We start from the raw sequence: 19,351 nt of genomic DNA, 5'->3' as shown, positions 1-19,351 counted from the left end.
GTATAATAAGGGTAATAAGATAAGATAATTCAGTGCCAATAACTCTGTGAAATTTAAATGAAATTTAAGTGAAGATAACACACCCTTATTGACTGCGCGCTTTTAATGATGGTAATATCTTTTAAAAACTTTGTCCAATAAAAGTACTTTTAAGTACTAACCCTAAATTTATTGGATAACTCTGTCAAATAATCAGGTCTAGCTAGTAATTGCATAGATGGAAAGACGTCCTTGCTTTAGGCCTTGGTGACGAAGTAATGAAAGAGGTCAATGTCAATTTGAGATGACTTAATAAGTTGAAGAATAAGAAACAAAGCCATAATGGTCTGAAAGAGGGTAATGAAATAAGGAGCTTCTAGAGACTACGTGAAGGCCAATTGTAAAAGAACGTGAAAGCAAGCATGTCAGTCACCTTCCAACACTTGGTGGGACAATAATCAATAAGATGCAACCACAATTTGTATTTACTAATCTTAATTCTTTCTTGTATTATTATACAAACGGTTGAATCTTTCAATGTGAAAAAGCAGTTGAACCACTCTCATCATTAATTAATCCTATTATCTTCAATGTGTGACATCTGGATGGATTATAGCCATGATATGCTAATGCTACTACATAATATTTGTATTATTTGGTACAAATTAATGACCTAAGACTTTTGACAATCTAGTAACTTGTTGGTTAAGTTAAATTTTCTTCCATGGAACATATTCTAGTGACTAGTGTGAGGTCTTCATTGAAATGGGATGTTTCTTACTACTATGTTTGGGATGTTTCATATGGAGTATTATGTACTGGAATATGTTTTACCAAAGTTTCAAAAAACTGCTAATTTTTAATCATTTTTAGCATCAGAATGATTAAAGTTCTGTTAACAATTTGAATGCCCCATTTGATAGTTTTGTTATTTCAATCGATGAAGTCGTGGTAACGAAGATGAAAAAGCAAAACATAATAACATGATGCACATATTACTCTCCAAAATACATTCATATTGTTTTATTTAAAAATAAAAGAATATGTCATATTTACACGTCTCAGTCTTTTTTATCACAATTTTGTGTGACTTTATTTTAAATTGTATGTTTGTAACTTGCAATTTCACCGTCTTCGGCCATTTCACGTTGTTAACTTGAGGTTTTATGGTTTAGAGCATTTCCTTTTGTGGGATAATTTGTCATGTAATTGATAAATTAGGACTTAAGCACTTATACTCTTTCAATTCAACAATATCTATAATCCTGACTTTGCGAGTATAAAACTATTAACTACTCCGTATCGTGGTCCACTTACAGTAGGGCCTAATTGGTGTTGGTCATGTGACATGTCTAGGGTGTCAAGTCGGGTTATCGGTTCGGTTCGGGTTGAAACCGGTTCATTTTGCTATCGGGTCGGGTCGGGTTGAAAAATTAACGGTTTGGTTCGGGTTCAGGTTATGTGGTGCGGGTTCATGTCGGATCGGGTTCATATCGGATCGGGTTCATATCAGGTCGGGTCATAAACGGGTTAAGTCAGGTTCATATCGGTTCGGGTTATAATTGGGTCGTGTCAATTCGGTTCGTTTTGTTAGCGGGTTTAGCCGGATTGTAATCGGGTTGGGTTCGTATTTAGTCAGATCAATTCGGATACAAACTACAAACAATGTTGAGTTATTACTAAAGTCACAATTTTCAATACGTTTATATTATAATATCTACATTATTAAAGCAAAATGAAAGGTAAAAGAGGCCGCCGTATAATTTGATTACGTGATTTATAACTAATGTTATTTTCTTTTTTGACAAACAACTAATGTAGTAATGTTCAATATCAAATTAATTTCATAAACTTAATTAAGAAAATTAAGTCAGTCAATGTCTTTTATTATGTCATGTAATATTTACCAATCATATTATTCAAATGGAATCAAAATCATCTATGCCCTCCCCCCACCATGGCAGAGTATTACAAAACATGTATTGATGAAATAAATACTACGGAGTAATAACGTAGTAATTAATAATCGATAATGATGAATTAATACGTAATGATTTTGTAAAATTTGTAAATAGAAGTTTGTCATATATTCATATTAGTTTAAACAGCAACGAGACTAACATGTTCAACAACGAAACGAGACAAACAATTTCAATTTTAATGAATTAGGTCAATTCAATTAAAACAACGTAGTTTTTCGATTAGTTCTTAGGTTATAAGGAATTGAATTAGATCAATTTAGTTTAATGATCGATTCGACGATTAGTCAGTTGAATACGAGTCAATAAAAGAGTGCAAGGCTAATAAAACAATACAAATTCATGAGTTTTATACTTTTATAACATTGCCAAGAAGTAAGGAATATAACCTTCTACATTTTATTACTCTAATAAGCTAATAACTGACGAATTGATGATCATAATTAGTTTAAACTAAAAGTCCACATAACTATCCGAGTTACGGGTTGTAAACGGTTCGGGTTGAAACAGTGCGGGTTGTAAACGATCCGAGTTGTAACAGTTTGGGTTGTAAATGGTTCGGGTTGAAACAGTTCGGGCTGTAAACGGGTTTTTCCTAGATTGAAACGGTTCGGGTTGAAATAAATCGGGTCATTAACGGTTTTATTTGGGCTATGCTTTGAGACAGACAGCCCAAAACAAAAAACTCCTTTATCTTACTCCAAGCCCAACATCCAAACCCTGAAAACGAGTTTGAAATCCCCACCAACTCACTGAGTCAAACTCACTCTCCTCCTCCAAAAAACCCTCGCAAACCCCTCCACAGTCCACAGTCCACACCCACCCTTTCTCTCTCCTCCCAAAAATGGTTCTCCACCGCCCACTACTGGGCAAAACCCACCTCCTCCTCCACCGCCACCTCCGCTACTTCAGTCAATCCGCCGCCGCCCTAGTCCTCCCTTACGACCCAGAAGCTCCACTCACTTACCTCCCCGAGTTCCCAAAACCCGACCCGTCTGAGACAATCACTGCCATACCTCGCTCTGAATCCGGCAAGAAGATATGCGCACATGAAAGGAAAGCGGGCCGGGTACCCAGCATTGTTTTTGAGCAGAAAGATGGGCAACATGGTGGGAATAAGAGGTTGATCTCAGTTCAAACTAAACAGATCAAGAAACTTGTTGCTCAAATGGGTTCCTCTTTCTTCTTGTCTCGCCTTTTTGATCTCCATGTCAAACCTACTTTTGATTCTGATGACATTGTCGAAAATGTCCGCGTTCTTCCCAGGAAGGTACAATTTTTCTGCTGTTTTGTTGTGGGTTTTTGAATTTTTAACTTGGGGTTTGGATTGATTGATTGATCATAAAACAACAGTTTGGCCCCTTTCAAAGGAATGGCATTTCTAATAAATTGGGGATTTGTGTAAGGAGACTGGGGTAGAATTGATAGAATGATATAAACGTGCAAAAATGTGTAGATACAAGTATGAAATAGACTTGCAATAACCTATCGTAATATACACTAATACTAGGTAGCTTTTTTGTTTTGTTATTCTTACAGTAACTTCCTGTACTGAGTTTAGAGATGATAATTGTTCATAGGATAGGAATGGGAGGGGAGGGAAGGGGAGGGGGGTTGATTATGAGAAGTGAGAACATTGAAGGGTAGCGAAGATAATTAGTTGATTATGACAAGTGAGAACATTGAAGGGTAGCGAAGATAATTAGTTGATTATGACAAGTGAGAAACTGAGAACATTGAAGGGTAGCGAAGAGCTTCACAAAGATAGAAGAGTGTTTCTAGGATGTATAGAGTTAAATAAATCGAGGAACTTAGCCTGTTTGGGTTTAGCACATATAAGTTTTATTGTTTCAAGCGTCATTGTGTATGTAATTGCTGGACATATAAATTGGAATGGTGTCAAAAGTTTGAGATGCGTAGATGAAATTCATCTAAATTCAAGTGGCGTGCACAGAGACATAGAGTACTTCGTAATTGCTGGATTTGTAAAATTTGGTAAAGAGTGAAGCGTAGATGATAGTTGTCCTTAATTAAACGGCTTGCAAAATTCGGATCCGCCTTAGATTTAATTAACTAGAATTGCACCTAAGGTTCTATGAATATGTTCGAATATTTTAGGCAAATATTAGACTTAGTTTTAATCCTTAAAACTAGGTGAATTACTATGGAGTATGAGAATCGTAGATGATATTCATTCTTATTTAAGGGCTTGGATAAAGTAAAGACACTCTATAAGTAGGTCATAACATCATAGAGTCTGTGAAGTATGTGTCTGCTGTACAGCCTGTACTAGGATGTGTAAATGGTAAACTATAAGTGGGTTTATCAATGTACAATACCATCAATCATTGAAAATGGGAAAATACCATCAGTCTCCACTCTCCAGCACAACAAACCAATGTATCTGTCACCCTTTAAGAAACCTTATACTTATATTTCACAAAAGAATGATAAATACGTTCTATCAAATTAATATAAACTGTAGATACTCAAGAATAACTAGTTGAACTATAGAATAAGCTCCACATCAAAATACTTAAAGTCTGCATAAGAAAAAACTTCTGAAAAGGAACTTGATAGGCACAACAACAAGGAAATTTTCTATTATGATGGCAAGCAAACAAGCAGTTTTTTTGGCATACTTGACCTAACTAGGATGAAGGACAGAAATAGATACATGTAAAAAAATAGATCTTGCCTCAAGTAATGTCCCTGGAATATTTTTGATCACCGCATCGTCACTGGCCATAAGAGATGCCACCAGTCTGGCCCCTGCAATTCATTCATGTACATCAAATCAATACAAGATTTAGTTTCAATGAAGTAGTTCCACCACCAGAGGGAAAAACAAAGTCAAACTAGTTCTTAATGAAGCAAAATTGAAAACAAAAGTTCCTGTAAAAAGAACTAGAATAAATGCAGGTAATGTATAAGTTACATTACAAGTTGAACAGTCTGCTAGCATACACTAATATTCAACGGTAACTGTATGATTTAAAGGGTATATCAGTTTGCTTTCAAGTGTTCCATATATTCCCTATAAAAGAAACCTATTTGCAGATTTTCCATCAACCGTAAGGGTTAATAAAACCAACTTCCAGAGAGAAAACATGAAGGCAAGAAAAAAAATTGTTCCAAGAAATACATGTACACTCTATAGAGGTTAAGAAGTGAAGCAGAAGCCTAAAAATGACTTAATTGAATAGTAACAACATAAAATCACTAGTAGTAGACAGGGGCATGAAGAAAAATAACGTTAGTTTCTCTTCACACTTTAAATTTTATATCTCGTCCTAGACTAGTATGTCGTTTTTATAGTGTCTGTTTAGGGACCATTATAACATAAAAATAAAACTCTGCATCCTTTGTGAGCTTTATTCATAGAGTGATTACCAAGATTATCAAGGAAAAAACTTTACCCCTTTCCTATAAAAGAGGGAAAAATAAACTATAAAGAGGATAAACTATACCATCAGGCGAACAAGCACACCAAAGTCAAAAGAATAGACATGGAAGAGTCTTCTTTGCAAATTCTTTTATTTTTTTATTTTTTTTACAGATTCTGGTAATTGTTGGTAAGTGCTAATGAAAACAATATCCATGCACAAGCAGAATGAGTTGGATATGAAAACCTCGTGTGCAGCATCTTCAACCAATTTCGAGGACATAGCTTAGCTTCCTGAGGTAAGTGCTCCAGAAGGCTGTAAAAGAACACAACCAAAAGAATGAAATTCAAATATCAAAATAATTTTAAAAGGCCCGAAACTAGATAATTATATTAACCACCTATCTAGGTGCATGAATTCTTATTTGAGGACATAGCTTAGCTTCCTGAGGTAAGTGCTCCATAAGGCTGTAAAAGAACACAGCCAAAAGAGTGAAATTCAAATTCAGTTTTTTTTAAAAGGCCCCAAACTAGGTTATAATCTTAACCACCTATCTAGGTGCATGAATTCTTAGTGGAACCACTTGTTGTTTTGGAGCTTTCCATTCCACACTCACCATTAGAGCTACACAGTCAATGCACCCATGTCGTACCTTTGAAACTGCAAAGTAATTGGAATCTTAAAATTATGTCAGAGTACATGTAAAAACACATTCAAAACTTGAGAATATCTTGAAGGTGACCAAACCACCTGTTTGTCAATTTTCAAGCTACATAAATGCATATTGATACACTAATTATCTTAGTAATCGGCAGAGATATTTTGGTTTGCTTCGTTTGTCAATAATAACTGAATTTCTGTTGGTTTTTCTGGTATTTACCCCCTGACTCATGCCACATTTATTTATAGTTAGACAAAACTTTGGGTGCCTGTTGTCATGCATTTATATATACCCCAAAGGATGATTGATTTTATTTCTTTCTTTCATTTCCATATCCTTGTTGGTTGATCATCATGGTACATTGAACCTAACAGATTAATATGTTTCTAAATGCTTGCTTCGATTATATTGTTTCTTTTTTTTCTAGAAATGACCAGACATGGTTTAATTAGCAATTTCAGAAAAATTAGTCCAAATATTCTCCTATCAATTACATCAGAAAATATTCAATTAGCAATAAAACATAAATTCACATTGCTGAAATTCACTCCAAAAGGGATCCAAACAAAGCTAATATAGAAAAAATCAAAATACTTATCAGATCTTCTAACTCGGATGCACAACAAATACATTTTAGTTAATCCGTCATTCGAAGTAATTAACTGATGTTGCTAGAGCGAAACTTAACTAAATGAATAATCTAAAACACAATTCAGGAATTGAGGTACTTTAATAAGAGAAAAAATCAAAACTTTTATTCATTTATAAAATAAATTCGTAAGTTTAAAACCAACGGAAAGATGGTGGCGCCAGAGAATTAAAAAGTGGTTGCTGATGTTGGAAACGGCGGTGCTCATGGGAGGCAGCACAATCAGCGTCAAGAACATAAAACTTTAAGGCGACGTTGATGGTTCTAGGGGGCCGACGACAATCCGACGAGGGACCCTTAATCGGTATTAGGTTAGGAGAGTGATTGCGATATTTGGGTTTTAGGGGAGATTTCAATCAAAGTATTTTGGGAATTTAAGGGAAAAAAAACCGCTTCCCTCATCTCTTTCATTCCAAAATTAAAATTTCTTTGCGACGAACAGAACTTAACCATGGAAAAATCCGCGGGCCGTGGCGCAAGTGCTTGATAGCCACAAATATTTCCTACCCGTGGCATAAATTTTGTATGTAATTTTTAGTTTAAGGTGAAAGTTCATTTTCCCGTGGCAAGATGCAAATATAATTCGTGGCACAAGTGACGTTTTGTAGTAGTGAATGATGAAGATGGATAAGATGCCCTTTAATTCCTTGCCAAGATCAGCTCTACTTTATTTTCTGGTGTTCATTAGTGGAATGTCCATTAGAGACCTAGAGTGAAGGTTGTTGTACCATCATAGACTCTATATTGGTGTTCCTAGAACATAGACATGTCTAGTTCATGGTAAACATAGTCAGACCTACAGTTAAATGACGATGTTGGAATATTTCTTTGTCTTGGTAGTACACAATCAACCTTCAGTTAAATGTAACGATGATTTTGGAATATTTCTTTGTTTTCTCTTCTCTGAGAGTGAAGAAATATGAATTAACATGGGGTATGAAGCATTTTGTTTATCTTGCTTTTGTTGCTGAAAAATGTAATTATCATGAATAACTCACTTTCTTGGTTCTTCCATCAATAGTTTAATGTACCATAGATGTTCTAGTTTGAGGGCTTATTTTCTGAAATGATTTCCTCTGTGCTGAACAGATCCATATGAATGCAGCCACCGAAGCTATACTTAATGTTACTTTCATTAGAGCTCCCTCTGATGCCTTATTGAAGGTCGAAGTTCCCCTTGTATTTAGAGGAGAAGATGTATCACCTGGATTAAGAAAAGGTATCCAATCAAATACTACCTCCATGTGAAACTAATAGGCCATATTTGATTCTCGAGTAAGTTAAAATATTGATTTGTTTAGAATACGTGCTACTGTGCTAGTCCATAAGAATAAATCTCATGGTTATAGTTTATTTAATAAAATCAAATTTAGGCTCTTTTCATGGAATAGAAGGTTTACGAAAAATAAATGTCTAACCTACAATTCAAAAACTTGTCTCTCGTTGTTTTTTTTCAAAGTCTGATGCATTGGATCTTTTACTACTATACCTATCTGTCACTTACCCTACTAACCATGATACTACATTTTTCAGAGAAAATGTTGTGAATTTTCATTTTCGTGTGTCATTTTAACTTTATTGTTCATCAATCATGCAGGTGCGTATCTGAATATCATTAAAAAGACAGTTAAATATCTTTGCCCTGCGGACATAATCCCTCCCTATATTGATGTGGATTTAAGTGAGATGGATGCTGGTGAAAAGTTGGTAATGGGGGACCTTAATGTTCATCCGGCACTGAAGCTGCTTCAGTCAAAAGATGAGCCAATTCTAAAGATTATGGGTGCTAGAGTTTCTGAAGTAAAGAAAGCCAAGTAGGCATTTCATTCGAGTTACCAAGAATACAAGATACATGAAGCTTCAAATTGTGATTTTTTTTCATCAATATGATCTTGGTAGGGAGTTATTTTTGTCCTACATAATGCCTATATGAATGACCTAAACAAGGGCATATGGTGCTTTTTATCTCTGTGAATTTGGGCGCATGGGAATATGGGATGATAGAAGGTTCTGAATCGAAATAGATTTTTTCACTTTGATCAGTTTTTTAGGGTACAAATCATGCCTCAGATTTTGATCCTGAGTTTAGGTTCATGCTTGAAGAATGTCTTTCATATGTATAACTAACAGCTTCGTCGTTCAGTGAATAATACGAAGTTCTCCATTATGCATGGGTTTATGTAATTTCCGAAATTTAATGCTTCACACTGAGGCCCTGATGAGTTTCATATGTAAGCTTTAATTCTTGATTTATCGGCTAACCTTTGAAGATTTTGGCACTTCATAATCTTTTCAAAGCAAGTTATGATCATTTTTGCTTCAGGGAACAAAGTGATCCATTCTTGGTAATGTTAGTAGTTTTAAAAGCTTATGCGGAGTAGAAAATTCAATTTTACAAGGTTAAAGCAAAATCTGGTATCATACTTTTGATGGGTGATGAAATTGTTAGTTTTATATTCTTTATACACTACTTTATACCCCCAGAAAAGGAAAGCCCAGTTGGGCTTGTTTGGGCAATGTTTGGCAGCTGAAACTTGTCTGTGGGTTCTTTAAATTACAGCCTAGTTGGGCCTACTTCATTAGTGCATTATTGACCCTAATTTTATAGACGTTGCAAGACTGCAAGTCTGCAAGAATGGGGTTTTTCTGATGATTCTTCTGTCAAGGCATTATTATGCCCATTACCGTTTTCATGGGGCCCGTTTTCAGATGCCTGGCCCAAAATCAAGTTTTGTAAACCTTGAACATACTCCATTTATGTATCTGATTACGTAATTTGATACTTCACGGTGGTTAACTTTATACTCCGTACTCCATATTATAAGAATTCGAAATAAACTAATGATACAGGGAACCAACATAAGTAGGTGGAGTTGGTGGGGAGTTCACATTTTGACTTGAAAGTCACGTGATGGAGCTCCATCAGCTGGAAAATGTTTGGGAGTGACTCAAGCGATGACCTGCATAACTGTAATGGTTAACCTGTGGTAGATGCTGATTGGTTCAATAGGTCCTTTCTTCTTACTTATTAAAAAAAAATAAAAAAAAATTGATTCAGGGTACTAATACTTATATAGCACCTCCAATAAAACCCAATCGAGTTGACATCCAAATCAATGCATTAGAAAGTGGGATTAGTACGTGCGTTCAGCATGTTCTCAATGAATTAAAGACTGCAACACTGTAAACATAAAATGTCTTACCCCCAGACCCCAACCCCCCTTCGGGCCCCCTCCACCCAACAAAAATAAAAGTTTAGTTCCAGATTAAACGTTGCAAGATTACAATTTCAGTATGAGTGGCTCCAAAAAACTTATCAGAAGGTGTCCTTGTGTACTCCTGATTGAATTTTACACAATCAGTCATGAACTCGTGAACCCCTGCCCACTGCCGTCCCCCTAACTAGAGGGTGAACATGGTTTGGGTACCTGAACCGATAATCATATATCTGTTTGAATACCCATTTTACTATTTAAATCGTAAAATGGGTATTCAAACAGATATCAATCCATACACTATTGCTCTAGCATTGCCTCAAGTCCAAGTTCAACCCCAAATATTAGGCTAACTCCATTACTTAACCAAAGCACAAGTAGATATATAAAGCTATCAAAAACATCTTCTTCCGACATGACATTGAAGAATATAATCCAACATTTTCTCTCTTTCATAATACATGCACCATTTTGACGTTTTACACAGATTATATACGGAGTACATACTTTGACCACATTTTAGCACTCCATCCGTTTTTATATATGTGCCATATTTAGATGAATGTGCGGTGTTTGAGAAAAATGAGAAATATACTATAAGAAAAACAATTATTCTTAGTGTTTTTTTTGAGAAAAGGATAAAGTGGATAATTATTTGTTGATAAAGTACAAATAAAAATAGATGTGGTAATTGAAAAGTGAGAAAAGTGTATAATGTGTAATAAAAAGTAATCATAATTTATGGAAAAATGAGAAAATTGTATGGAAAAGTGAAAAAAATATATGTTCTAAAATAGAAACATGACACTTATAAGAACGCTATTTTTAGAAACAGGACACGTATTTAGGAACAGAGAGAGTACTACAATACTACGTAAAAATAGACGGTGCAGTTACATAGGGGTGGACAAAAGAACCTAATCCGTGATCCGGCTTACGATTCCTTTTTTTAGAATGGATCGGATATTTAAGTTGGAGAAAGAAAAAGAGACGAGTGTAGATGAAATGATGAATGGTGTCATCACTATTGACAGGTTACCAAACTGAAGTAAGACATGGCATACTATAATTGAACACAACATTCAATTCCGATCTAAAATCATGAAATTTTGCACTTCCCTAATTTGTTATTTGTACTCGATTACCTTTAACCATCAAACTTTGCGAATTGCGATCATTTAGAGTTCAATAACTGCCAACCAAAGCAAAACAAGCAATTTATTTTTGATGGGTCCTTTCAATTGCTTGCATGTACGCCACGTGACCCAATTTTGGGACCTTTGGGGTGCACCTTACGTACAACGTACCCAAATTATACGATGCCCTACCCTACACTTAAGGGCCTGCTATTAGACCTGTTAAAAATCGATCCGATTCAAAAACGGATACGAATTCGACCCGAAAATAATGTGTCCCGAACAAGAGTTTGTGACCCGTAACCTGATTTTATCTGAACTTGAGCAATTCGAAATGTAATGGGTTAAAATCCGACTGAACCCGTTTTGGACCCGACCGATTGAAAATCATCGTATTTATAGTAACAAATGAGATTTTGAGAAAATTTAAGCATAATAATCACGCCGTGTAGGAAAATTTGTTAATTTGTGCCCATATTTAGTTTATTTATCACCTAAATTAACGAAAATATGATGCCTGTTTTAAAATCTCTCAACCCGTTGGGTAGACTCGAACCCGAAAGTTCTGGGTCTTGAACAAGCATCTGTAAACCCGAACCCTAAAGTGACCGACCTGATTTAACCCGAACTTGAAAATAAATTTTTACAACCGACTCGAACGACTCGTTTGACAGGTCTACCTGCTATAGACAATAAGAGTGTAGACTGTAGAAATTAGCCATACAATACAAATTCTTTTATCTGTATATATTTTTTAATTTGAAAAGGTACACTATATATTAAAGCTAATAACATCTTCTCTTAACATTGTGATCAAACTTATCAAAACAAAGAAAATAAGAAATATTTACGAGCTACTCCATATTTATAAAATGGTTTATTTTTTATATGTCAAAATTTAATGTCCTTTGCTTCTCGGTAAACATAATTAATTTTCCTGTGAAGTTAATTGATACTCCCTCTGTCCCTTAATACTCGCACCGTTTTGACTTTTCTCATTATTCACATAATTCACTTTGACCCTATTTTATTTCTAGTATATGAAAATAAATGTTAGTATATAATATATTGTTGGCTTCATCTTAATATATATTTTCAAAATATTAATTTTTTACAAGTTTTTATAATATGTAGTTAAATATATTGATGGTCAAGGTTGTGCATTGGCAAGCGTGTCAAGTAGAAACGGTGCGAGTATTAAGGGACGGAGGGAGTAACTAAAATATGCAAAAGAAAACATAGATTTATATTAAAAAAAAAGTGGGTTAAGCAAAGTTACCAGTTCTTTTTACTGTGTTAGTCATGGTTTCTTTTGTTTTCTTTTTTTACTTTTAGTTTGCTTTAGTGTCTAATCACCCGCCATTTTGGAAAATCTCATTTAGTGCCTTATTGCCAACTTCCCATGCCTTTGTCCTTCGTAACCAAATTCAGTGTTGATATAATGGACCAACTTGATGTTTACAATCATTTGGATTGAGCTTTTTATTTATTTAAATTAAGTTAATTTTGTTAAAAATAGACAATTGGGTTATCTTAATTATCATCATGTATGGAGCTATAAGACACGAAAAGAAAAGAGTCAACTCACTATCAATTTGCATTCACACTTAACTATCTATGAACACACTATCCCTCCATCCCTACGAGACTGCATTACGAAGGATTATTTGACTATAGCAACGCACAAAATCATTTGAGGCTTCTGGAGAAACATACCTCATCGTTACGTTCTACGTAGTACTCTGTACGAGTCAAGCGATGCACTTAATGATTACACGTAGTAATTTTTCTTGATTTAACTTTTTTGCTGAAAAATACAGTAGAACAATCTTACGGAGACAAATGAGCACATATGTTGTGCCCTAGGGTCGTAGCTAAACAATTCATGTGCTTTGTTAATTCCACTTTGACAACTACTTCGTACATTCTTGACTTATGTAATGTGGATTGTGGAACAAGAGGTAAAAAATACCACGTTCCACATAGGGTGTTCATCTTAAGACGAGGCACCTTTTCTTCTAAATATGGCCATGTTCATGGACATATATGGTCAATAATTAAATTAATACTCGTACATAATTATATTACAGAGCCTTTACATCTAATTTTTGAGTAGACAAACTCTTAAATTGCTAGTTGTATAATATGAGACAATATTTAAAAGACATACATTACTTAACATGAATGACACGTATATACTATCTTTAATTTTGGACATTTTTTTACATCATTTTTGAATTATGAGAAATGTTATTGGGCTCTAACGAAACCTCCAAGTTTTTGAGTATCGTATAAGTTATGCAAATATATGTCAGTGGACATTCTTCACAATTAATTGTGCAGTGTAAAGTACTTAATTAATATCATTAAAATTGAATAAAAGATTAAATAGCTAAAAGATGTGAGATGGAGCTATAAATAGTGAAATCAAAACAGTCTTTACACCAAATGGACCAAACTAATCCACATCAAACCGCAGTGGATGTCAATTTAATGGTCATTATCATTTTGGGTATGGGATGTGAGAGATGGTCAATGCTCACTAAAGAGTATACTTGTAAATTGTAATAGGTTATTTACTTATTTTTGTTGAAGTCTTTTGTCTTGTTCGCAAGATATATTAGGCCGGAAAACGATATATACAACTTTAAGATCACATATAAGAAGTTTATACAAAGTGTTAAACATTAATATTACACTGACTTACATGTGATTTTGACATGCATTTCTAAATCAATCTTAATATTTAAGATGAAAGTTTATTTATTTTTCTAACTTGTAGTAGGGTCTAAGCTAAGCTAAGCTAAGGTAAGGGGATTTGGTCTAAGTATTTAGCTAATTGACATATAGTAGTATTTGAATGATATCGAACCATGCCCCCTTTTCTAATTTGTACGTATAAGAAGTGCTAGTAATATACTTCCTCCGTTCATTTTTACTCGCAACGTTTGTCATTTCACGTAACGTTCATTTCTAATTTAAACGTATAAGAAGTGCGAGTATATATTAAAAATCGGAGGAAGTACATTTATAGGTAATGTAGACCACACCGAGGGGTACCTTTCACAATTTAACATACGTAATTAAGTTGTTAAGTTACGCATTGACACTAATGAATAAGTGGAACGGGATTCGCGTCTATAAAGAACCGCTAAAGGATTTGGTCCCATGTAAATTTTGATATCACAATTAAGGTGAAACCATTACCAATAGATATGATCATGCTATTCTTATTTTGTCCTACATCTTTAAATATAGGTATGCATTATTCAACAAGAATGAAAGAAAAAGAACAAAAAGGATTGATGGAGCAATTTGGAGTACTGATGAGTTTGGGTCCATCTCCATCCTAAACAGAAAAAATGAGTCCACATCAATTGATAGTTAAAGACAAGCTAGGAAGTTGAATCAGTCCACATCCTAAACAAGCCAAACAATTTAGGGGCTCATGACTTTTAATTTATTGCATCACGCCATCACGTTACATATATGAAATGAAATACAGCGCAATTCAATACAATGTCTACAAAATCAACATATGCATGATGGCACGATGACACCTTGAAGAATGAAGCGTAAGGTTGTAAAAGTATGGTGTATTGGTGTTACTAATGGAAACATGTGGGTTACCATATTTGAGCTATCTTAGGGATGGAATAGTAGTCTAGTAGGAGTTGTACTTGTAAAGATGGCATTCGGCAACGCAGGCCGACATAAAAAGGCATTAAAGTGCGACACCATAAATTAACCATCACAACACTAAATTGATTAACATTACTTTAGCACAACACAGTCATACAGGGGATTTGATGGTTCTCGAATCGCCCTTTTGAAATTTTCGGCACGGCTTGATATGTACGACACGTAACTAGTGGGTTAGTTGTCTAATAGATACACGTAATATTTGGTTGGTGATTGTCTAACTAATTAAAAGTAGTTTAAAACAAATTAATTTGAACTAGTATGAGTTCCATTGTAACCACATAATCTAAAATTTCATTACGTGACACTCTCAGACTCTCTAAATCAAGGATATTACTTCATGTTTTATATCACATTATCTTTGTAAATTAATGCAATCTATGAAGATTGTTATGTTTTCATTAGTGGAAATTAAAAGGCACACCCGCCGTCAACTTAATTTTGTAGTTGTAGTTAACCACGGTAGTTTGGGTCCAAGCCTCCAAGGTAGAGTCAACACTCTCAACAACGGCGGTGTTGTGTTCTCGTGGTTAAGTTGACGGTGCTCGTCCAAACACCCCTTTAATCCCTTGTGTTGTTAGTAATTTTACTGTTGCCAATAGCCAAACGCCGAAACATATTAGAAACTTGGAAGTGTTGGAACTCAAATACTTATATCAGATCATATCAGAAAACATAAAAATTTCTCACAGAAAACATTCATACCATACCAGATCAAATAAGATCGGACTAGACTAAAAACTAAAAAAATCAGACCAGATCAGAGTAAAGAGAACAAGGCTTAAAAACTAAAGACAAATTTGATCAATTAAAATACTAATAAGTTTAGCTTAAATGCGTGGTTTACAAGAAATTTTAACAGTAAAAGTACGACTTGCATAAGAAGCTTAGAATTCAAAACCCAAAAAAAAAACATTTGAAAAGAGAAGAAAAAAGAAAAGGGAAGAGCGATTAGGTAAGTAAACATCTAGATTATGCTCTCCAGTCTCTACTCTAATTAATTAATCTCCTTAATTAGAAAGTGATTATTGTGGGGGGTTAAAAACAAAAACTAATTCCTATAAACTCAATTAAATTACTACTAGTGTCAGTTCTCTTTTACTCCGTCCAACCTTCATGAGGAATAACACACTTATCTTGGAAAATTAATTCAGATTTAAGAGTATAATAAAACGGTCAATCGGTCATAGTTCTGTTCTTGGTCGTGGAATTGAATTTCATATTCAACACTATCCTTAAAGTTTTGAATTATCACATTTTTATATTCATCCAATCATCCCTGTCCTTCTTGTTCTCCTAAACATACTCCAAACACCTACCCATTATTAAACACTAAACTCGCATTAACAACACCGATTAACTTGTGTTATTTTACGATAACCTTAAGCCTATGTGTAGCCACTAGCCAAACCTTTCTTGTTCTCCTATTCTAGAAAGCTACTTCTACGTTAATTATTCTAAAAACACTGATTAACGTGTGATTTTGACATTTTGTTATACTCCATGAGGTTACGTATAACAAAATCTTTTGAGTTGTTCGGTTAGTGGGAAATGTAGATATAAACTAAATGGAAACTTATTTTTCAACTCGGTCCAATTTTAGTATTTGTGGAGTGAGAATGGTAAATGAACTTGAGTTTGGGAATGAAAAATGTCATAAATGCCACTGATAAATAAAGAAGATGAGTTGTATTATAAGGGTGCTTGCGTAATTGTAAAACGTATTCCCATTTCCCAGTATATTTCGCATCCCTACTTCGCTATCAAAAAAAACCCCTCAATAGTCAATATCGTAATCTCACACTATATTTCATAAATTTCCATTCCCACGTAACAAACGACCCCTTATTGAAAAATATATAAAAATCTGGAAAACCTGTAGTGCCTCAATAGTCATTTTCCATATTTTCCCTTCTTCCTCATAAAAACCTGGTCTGACAAACTGAGAAGGAGAGGAGAGAGACTCACTCTGATGGTTTACTGCCTTTCTCACATGACTTTTCTGCCATCTCCCGTGTAACTCAAGCTCCCCCACCCCTGCAAAATTTCCCCTTCTTTCCATTCATATCTCTTTCTCCATTTACTCCATAGCTCATCATTTCTAAAATATTTTTTAAGAAAAATAAATTGTAAGGAGAAAAATAAGGAAAGCAAAAGCTGAAAAGCTTGTACCTGAACTTAGTCTGGCTCTCCCAACAATGGAAGCTTTTAGTTTACTCAAGTACTGGAAAGCCGCTGCTGGTAGTGGTGGCCCACCTCATTTTTCATCAATTTCTACCGGTGTTAACTCCGCCACCGCTACAACCACCATTGTCTCTGCTGTCAGTGACCATGATTCTGATACTACTGCTGCCGACGACGACGGTCCATTCTTTGACTTGGAATTCGGCGTACCTGTGGAGGATGAAGATGACGAAGACGATGTTGACGAGGAAGATGAAGGAGATGAAGAGGAGAGAGAAAACGAGATTGATGAAAATGAGGAGGAGGTTGACGATGAAGAGGTGGAGGAGGAGAGGGAGTTGGAGCCTAACCTCACTTTCTCACCGTCGGATGACTTGTTTTTCAAAGGAAGGATACTACGAATCGACGGCTCAGAGGAGATGATAAACGCCGGTAACAAGGGAGTGCAGTTTCCGATTCCGGTGTCGCTCGCTAAATCGGCGACGAAGTTTCGCGTCTTTTTGTTAGGGTTAAAGCGGTCAAAGTCTGAGTCAAAGCAATGTCCGCCGCAAAATCAGCCGAACAACCACCATAACAATAGCAACAAGAAGTTCTTTACCGTTAAATTTAAAGTGGAGGAAGTTCCGATTTTCTCTCTCCTCACTCGCGCTTCCTCAAATTCCAAGGTAAACACAACCACCACCACCACCGTCGCCGCAACAACATCCACAAACGAGGAAGAGAAGCAGCTGCAACACCAGAAATCAGACAGTTCATCGGCGTCTCAAACGGAATCTTCCGGAGACGAGAAAAAGAACAAAAAAGAGGTAGTGCAAAAATACCTAAAAATGGTGAAAATCAAAGTGTCGAAAAAGAATCAAACGACGGAGGAGAAGAAAGAGAAAGTGTCGCAAAAGCAAGGTTTGAATTTAAAGGTGATAGCGAAGAAGCATTTAGTTAAGAGCAAATCGGCGGTAGTTCACTCAATGGTGCAGAATACGACGTCGTCTAATAAGAGAGATGATTCACTCTTGCAGCAACAAGATGGTATTCAGAGTGCCATTTTACACTGTAAACGCTCCTTCAATTCTTCCAAAGGTAAATTATTTTTATTTCTTTTTTAACTAAATCTTTTTATTTGCATGATTTTCATAAACGACATCGTTTTAAGCTTTTGTCTTTTATTTTCTAGATTTCTTAGACGGTGAAACAGCGAGATCGGTGTTACTGAGTGACTCGGCTGCGGAAGAGGCGGCGGCGGATGAAGGAGACGGTGGTATTGCAGCCTAGTTAGGAAAGATAATAGGGGTAGTATTGTAAATTAATAGGGTGAACAGAGGTCAGTAAAAAAGTAGCGTAGCACTGTAAAAGAAGGTAAAAGAAATGGAATGAGAGCATCTTTCCGTGTAAAATGGGTAAAAATATACGAATCTCCGTATGTTTTGTCAAAAGTAAAGAGTATGAATATAAGAGTAGAATGGTCTCTATCTATGAAAATAGGGAAGGTAGCTCTCAAAAATGGTAATGGTAGTTCCTTTTTTTACTGAAAAGGGTTAGCGACTAGACTATGGTTTTGTATCATATGCTTGGTTTTTATTCCCAATGTATGTGCTATTGAATCAACCCTATGGTTCTTTTTATGTGAGTTACATTGATTGATTGTCATATAAGGTTGAGTTAGGGGGTTGGAGGTTGTTTTAAATGAGCCTCTTATATTAGGTGTCATTTTTATTTGTAATTAGTTAATGATGGTAAAAGGTTACGATAATATTGGTGGTGCCATGTTTTTATTTTATTTTTTTCTCTTTTTGGTGTGAAAGAGTTACAAGCGTAATATAAATTACAAATGAGGGGATGATAGACAAGGATTCAAAGTTGAGACCGATGGTATACCATATGCACACAATCAATGTTAATCAATAAGCCAAAACCTCATTGCCAGATGATAGCCAATTAATAGGGGTGCAAACGAGCCGAGTTTTACCCTGTTCATGTTCATTTAACTTATGCGAGCTCCAGCCCCAGCTTTTAACCGAGCTCAAAATTTTGTTCAAGCTCGGTTCGTTTAAAATATTTTGTGTTCGCGGACGACTCATTTATTATTCGAGCCGAGTTTATAAACGAGATTTTTTCATGAACGAGTTTTCTTAAACGAGCTTTAGATTATAACCACTTGAAAGTCTAACAAATTATAATCATATCTAATAATAAAGATTAAAGTACATTACTTTATTTGATAAACAAACTAATAATTTAGAAAGAGTCAAAGAGCACAATTTAGCAATTAAAATTTTATTTCAAAATATTTTTATTCTATTATAGTAGTAGATCTCAAAAGTCAAAAACATGATTCTTATTTTATATTTGAAAAACGTATATATGGTAAAATATGATACATAACATAACTAGACGAACTTGTTCATGAACATAAATGAACGAGAATACCTATGTTCATGTTCAAGCTCGTTTATTAAGCGAGCT

General features: G+C 35.0%; 2 protein-coding genes across 2 annotated transcripts; both read left to right on the top strand.

Annotated features, from left to right (window-relative positions):
- Positions 1-2,696: 2,696 nt before the first annotated feature.
- Positions 2,697-8,882, top strand: LOC110778166 (uncharacterized). Its single transcript, XM_021982738.2, has 3 exons — positions 2,697-3,228; positions 7,744-7,873; positions 8,252-8,882. The coding sequence occupies exons 1-3, from the start codon at positions 2,803-2,805 to the stop codon at positions 8,470-8,472; spliced, it is 777 nt and encodes a 258-aa protein (XP_021838430.2). The 5' UTR covers positions 2,697-2,802; the 3' UTR covers positions 8,473-8,882.
- Positions 8,883-16,476: 7,594 nt separating this feature from the next.
- On the top strand, positions 16,477-18,515 carry LOC110778160 (probable membrane-associated kinase regulator 2). Its single transcript, XM_021982726.2, has 2 exons — positions 16,477-17,968; positions 18,063-18,515. The coding sequence occupies exons 1-2, from the start codon at positions 16,906-16,908 to the stop codon at positions 18,158-18,160; spliced, it is 1,161 nt and encodes a 386-aa protein (XP_021838418.2). The 5' UTR covers positions 16,477-16,905; the 3' UTR covers positions 18,161-18,515.
- The last annotated feature ends 836 nt before the right edge of the window (positions 18,516-19,351 follow it).

This window comes from Spinacia oleracea, chromosome 6, assembly GCF_020520425.1.
Source record: "Spinacia oleracea cultivar Varoflay chromosome 6, BTI_SOV_V1, whole genome shotgun sequence".
Lineage (NCBI taxonomy): Eukaryota > Viridiplantae > Streptophyta > Magnoliopsida > Caryophyllales > Amaranthaceae > Spinacia > Spinacia oleracea.
This window is presented reverse-complemented; position numbering and strand designations above follow the sequence as displayed.